This window comes from Melanerpes formicivorus, unplaced genomic scaffold, assembly GCF_026170545.1.
Source record: "Melanerpes formicivorus ecotype bairdi unplaced genomic scaffold, bMelFor1.0.p_v2 SCAF_6, whole genome shotgun sequence".
Lineage (NCBI taxonomy): Eukaryota > Metazoa > Chordata > Aves > Piciformes > Picidae > Melanerpes > Melanerpes formicivorus.
In genome coordinates, this window is record NW_027142358.1 from 18378410 (window position 1) to 18384409 (window position 6000).

General features: G+C 39.3%; 1 protein-coding gene across 8 annotated transcripts in view; it reads left to right on the forward strand.

Annotated features, from left to right (window-relative positions):
• SH2D4B (SH2 domain containing 4B) overlaps window positions 1-5077 on the forward strand; it is a 109246-nt gene extending 104169 nt beyond the window's left edge. For all 8 annotated transcript variants that reach the window (XM_068139969.1, XM_068139970.1, XM_068139972.1 and 5 more), the window contains 2 exons: window positions 1299-1519; window positions 4843-5077. In XM_068139969.1, coding sequence (XP_067996070.1) covers window positions 1299-1519; window positions 4843-4935 — 314 coding nt within the window. In that variant the 3' untranslated portion in view covers window positions 4936-5077. The remainder of the gene's footprint in view (window positions 1-1298; window positions 1520-4842) is intronic.
• The last annotated feature ends 923 nt before the right edge of the window (window positions 5078-6000 follow it).

The following is a 6000-nucleotide window of genomic DNA, read 5'->3' on the forward strand; positions in this document are numbered from 1 at the left end:
GGCCCACTGAGATTGAGTCTTTTTTGTGTAAAGTAAATCTGAAGAAGAAATTAATTGTCTCAAAGTACACATATCTGAAAGGAGGAGATGTTTTCCTGTCTTTCCTGACATCACACAGTGCTTGCTTTCATGAACCAGATCTTCTCAGTCCCTTCCTGTGTCTCTCAGGGGCATAATTTTCCTTGGGGGCTTGATGAGAATATTTCAAACTTTGGTCCTTTTGGTAGGCCCTTTTTATACAAAGTGGCAATCCCAGGGCTATAGTTGTTACTGCACTAAAACAACATAGCTTTTCAGTATTTGAACCCCATGGAGTTCTCATTAGAACATGAGTAGAATTCTATGATAACAAGCAGTTCCATCAAATACTACATGTATAGGTTTGAGAAAGTTTAGTTTCACAGAGGGTAACTCTTTGAAACATGTACATATGTTATTTATTGACATTTGTGCCATGTTCACATTCAGGATGGCCTAATTCAACATCTGTTCCTGATTAAAGTGAGCATCTGGTATTTCACAAATAATTATGAGACATAAGCATACTATCCTCTGGGTGTACCAGACAAACTGGAACCAAGTTCCCTCGGTGGAAGTTACGGTTCAAGTGCTGGTTGCAATTCTAATCACACTTTTTGTATGGGGTGTCATCAGAATAGGGGTCATCTGTTACAACCTGTTTTCAAGCAGAAGTACCAGCAACGTCAGTGTTGTGTCCTAGGAAGAGAAAGAAAACGAGAGATGAAGATTTTTCCAACACAGAAGGTTAACGTGGGAAAGATCTTGAAAGTTCTACCCCATTAAACATTTTCCCTTGTTTATTCTGAAAATCTGAACTTGTGATCTTTCTCTTGTCCTGACAATGAAAGCAACATCTCTAAACCGTTGTATGGCAACACAGTACTGCAGTACAATTGCAATTATCAACAATTTATTGCAAATTCAAATTGCAATGCCAAACTGCACTGGTCTGCTAAATGAGCACTTGTACAGAATACACTGTTCTGACAGGCTGGTTGTGTTTATGCACTTCCTTTGAAAAAGCAGTAAGGATGAGACAACACAATTTTTAATCAGGAAATTAAATGCATATTCCACCAGGCTCCGTCCAAGCTCCTATAGCTATCCTTCAGGAGAAGACAGCATAAACATTGTCATCATAGCACTATCTCCTCCTATAAACATTTAAATCCTAAATAGTTCCAACATTTAAATTTCACTTCTATTCTGTATTTGTTGCTTTTGATTTACCCTGACAGATCTGTTATCTCCATAACCACAGGCTTTTCCCTTGCCAGGTATTATCAGCCGCCAGGAGGCAGAAGAGTTGCTGATGAATAAGTCTGAAGGAACATTCCTTGTGCGAGTCAGTGAGAAAATCTGGGGTTATGCGTTGTCTTATCGCCAGCAAAGTGGGTTCAAACACTTCCTGGTTGATGCTTCAGGGGATTTCTACAGCTTCTTGGGGGTAGATCCAAACCGACATGCAACACTAACAGATCTTGTTGATTTTCACAAGGTAACACTTGCTAGGTAGAGATCAATAGCCTTAGTGGAATGGATGAATAATTTAAAGAGGAACCATGCAATTTGAAACCACACTAGAAAGCAGTAGTAACCGCAGTGGGGAAAAGAATATTCATATGTATTCTACAGTAAGCCTAGCTCTAAGTTGCATAGTTTGTGTCTTTCTGCTGGAGGTTTTTTCCGCTTTCAGATGATTCAGCCCATATTTGTGTCCCCTTCTAAGCAGATTCTTATGCAATGCATAGTCTCCTGGGCTAAAAATGGAGTAGTCAGGGCAGACAGAGCTCACACTTTCTGAGCCTTCTTGCTGTGCAAAATTGGATTTGAAATACCATATAAAGGTCTTTGAAATGCTATCATTTCTCAACCTTTGATCTGAGGGCTTCAACGTGCATAAGCAAAGGACTGTGGGCTTGCAGTAAAGGAGGGAACATGGAGAGATTCTCTTTGAGGGATGGGCTAAGGATCATTCCTTATTATGCAAAACAATCATAGAAGAATAATTTACTACTCATCTTTGACTTTGGGTGGGTTTGAATTACTTTGCCTCCAACTTGTGATTCTTGTTGCCAGACTGTGACTATAAACAGCAGCACTGTTTGTGACAACACAGGTGGTTTTCATCACCCTGCTTCTCTCCCCATCTTCATCAGTTTTAATTCTGTTTTTTTTTTTGTTTTTCACAGAGACAGTTACTATTCTCTTCATGCTCTTTTCTAGTTCCTTTCCCTTCCTTATCCTTCTCTTGCTCTTGTCTCAAACTAATTCCATTAACTTTTTGCTCCTCCTTTTCTTCACAGCTTTTAAAGTTTTTTAGTATTCAGCCTCACAGATGCTAAGCAGAGATTATTTTTCTAATTTCCATTCTCTTTTGAATCTTCCTTTTTGTTTCAGCTAGTTTGCAACATCTCTTCAGTGCTGCCATAGCGTCCTCTCACAGATCACTAGTGCATTTTCCACAAATTGTGTTTCCACATAGGAGGATAGTAGGTGTCAGGGTACAGTAGGGGGAAAGGTTTTTTTGGCTTCCAAGGTGAGAGAATTTCATCAAATTAAGGGATTCATCAAATTTGATTAAATTCTCTCACCTTGGGAGCCAAACCCACATATTCTGTTTTCCCTCTATCCTAATTCTAGTTGCTGAGCATGACATTGTAAGGTTTAGAGTATGCTTCTGGACAGTTTGGGACAGTGAATTGTACTGCGTTCCCTCCTAGCTTCTCACTTATTCTCAGCATACTCACTGCCAGCAAGGCCTGAGTGGGGAAACAGAGAAAGCCCTGATGATGTGCACAGCAATAGCCAAGACAGTACTGTATTCTCAACACTGTTCTAGCCACACATTCAAAACACACCACCATACAGAAATGCCGTGAAGTAAGTGCGTGCTATCCCAGACAGATCCAGTAAAACTGGAAAGAGTCTAACCAGGGCCTTGTCAGGGACTAAAAAGCACGCATTGGATGTAGAAGCTGTAGCTAAAGTAGTATCACTTGTGCTTCTGAAGAGGGGTGATGGTGACAACCAATTCCAACTGTATCTGCTCCAGCTGTGTCCCTATATTTTCATTACAGCTCATCATTGGCAGTCACTGTACTAGAAACGCATCTATTTACAGACAGCAGTAGGGCACTTGTCAGAAGCAGAATGGCTTTTAGTTCCTTACATTCAAAAAGTTTTCCCAGGTGTCTCTTGATAATGGTTAATAGCTCCCCCTGTAGTAAGCCTAGCAGAAACTAGTTCACCTTTTATTTCACCACACGAATCTCTTTTAACTCTCTAGCTTAGTAGCTATATTAAAACTGGTCTCTTTGGCCGTCACTTCAGGAGGCATCTCATCCTGTCTTTCACATTTGAAGTTTCTCTGTCTGCCCTTTTGGTCAAGTCCCAAAGCCATCTGGTAACCAACTTTCTGTAAACGGCTATGCTGCAGGAACTTTTTTACCAAGAGTACATTTTCCCACCCCTAAAGTTGCATGGACTTCTCTTTGAGGGTCCTTTTCACTTTTAATCTAAATGAGCCAGCCTGGCATAACTAGCATACATACTAGTTTAGTTGGCTATACTTACTCATCTAAAACTGCTTCATTGTGATTTAAAAACAAAAATTAAGAAGAGGTCACTCAAGCAACTTGCTGACAGATACAGGGGGGTGGTAGCCTTTAGCTGAAAGAAAACACTTACATAAAAGGCTGTTAATGTGCACTTTCTCTTATTATCATTTGTATTTACTTACTGTGGGGAAAGCAGCAATAGCACATCCAAGATCATTGTTACATTTTTGTGTTTACTTCCTTATAACCTTCTCAAAAGCATTTGGTCAGAGTAGTAGCTTTCTGAACTTACTCTTAGTCTGACCCACAACTAGGAACCTGCCTGTGTTCTGAAGAAATCAGGCACCAAGTTTCTGTTGACATTTGATAGAAACTGGGTAATTTTTAAAAAATGTTAGGCCCATATATAGCTCCATAACAGAGTTCTAAATTGTCAGTTGAAGGATTGCTTTTTTTAGTCAATATAATTCTGGACTATGGCTCATTTTAGTGCATCTATGATTCTTAAACTTATACAAAAATAAAAATAAGCACCATGTCCAAGTTCGCTGCTTTTCCAGTAAGATTATTATATTAATCTCGATAATCAGTTACTGGAATGGTAGACTTGGCATGTGAATATTTAGTTAATGAGAATAGGTGCTGCTTTTAACCCTAGCAAGGTTAATATCTTTCACCCCTCTAATCAGAAACTCTTAGTGTTGTGTGTGAGCATTGAGCTTTTGCTCAGTCTGCCTGGGCAAACTTCTTTCTTTCCAATGACTGTGGTGACAAAATAGTAGGACTGATGTGTCTGTCACATTAACCCTTGAGAACATTCTTTATAGGCCTCTGTTGCTGTTTCTGTTAAGTAGCTTAGCAACTTACAGGTAGTACAAAATCACAGCCTGCAGTGTACATCAACTGATTTCACTATTTGATACTAATACAAGTTACTACTGGCAAAAGTATGAGATAAAGCATGAAGAAAATGAATAGTTACTAGGATCACTTTGATGGCCTCTATCAAGTGCCATGGGTTAGCTGTTTGGGTGGGTTGGATTGGTTGATGGGTTGGACGCAATGATCTTGAAGGTCTCTTCCAACCTGGTTTGGTTTATTCTAAATAAAGGTTTATTCTATAGTGGAGTGGCCATCTTTATTGCTATCAGACGCTTTTCTTAGAAGAGAGGGAAAGGCCTAGATATTTGATATTTTAATTGGGGGGGTGGGTGGGTGGGCTTTTTTGTTTATTTGCTGTTTGCTTTTGTTTTCTTTTTAGGAAGAAATCATCACATCTTCAGGTGGGGAGCTACTACTGGAACCATGTGGACAGCAGAAGAATCCGCCAGACTACAGCCCTCTATTTGAATAACTGATCCAAGACTAACAGGAATGAATTCTGATAGCTGTAGTAATAGATAGCTACAAAGGCAAACACTGGAAAATAGTTAACAAACTTCTGAAGCCACTCTTCTTGTGGCCAAAATGTATCCTCAATAAAAGGTCCAAAATACTTCTTTTTTGCATCTGAGTTGTCGTAATTTTCTCCTATTGCTAACATTTTAAAGGTGAGAAATTGCTGGTAAATCACAAATGAGGGCTATTCCCAGAAATATTTCAGGGGGTTGTGGCCAATTGCACTGAACACTAAGTTCCTATCTTAATTTTCTTAACGTTTGAAATTGACAATGCAAAACACAGCAAGAAGTATGGGCCAGAACTACTTAGAGTATTGCATCAAGTACCAATATTGGTGAACCTTGTCTTTTTTCCAAACAAGGTCTGTCAGTTTCTGTTGACAATCTCATTACTCAGTGGTGCACATTCGATAACAAGAGAAGCAGTTTTAAACCATCCTTTTGCAGTTTGTGATTGCTTAAATGGCTAGGTATAGCTGGAAATTTGCCATTGATCTTTGGAATCCAGGCTTTCATAGTTCACCACAGCAGAGCTCATTCACATTTTATTTACAGTATCATGGAGTCAAACAGCCTTGGAAAGAATTTTACTCCTGTATAGAAAAGTGGTCAGTTTAATCTAAACTAGTTATTCTAATGAAACTAGCTTAGTTTGCAGCAACAACTCCTCTCACTGGCCTTCTGCTTTCTGATGTGCAAAATATGTGCTGGAGATTCCTAACTTTACATATAGAACCAGGTATTTTCCTTAGCTGAGCTGTGAGTGAAGGCAGACATGGTGTATTCATCCATAGAAAGGATACAGCTAATTACATTGTCATCATGCTATCCCATGTTTAAAGAAATTTGCACATAATATGTTCTTTGTCCATTGCTAAACCCCATAAAAAGAGACCTGTAGAAATTTGTGTTTTAGCAGTCCTAGCACTCTGGGTTTTCACATGGTGTAGACGTAGTCCTGCATTGTTTCACTGGTAAATGGATACTGCTGGGGCAGCCAATTCAGGAAATGGAAAGAG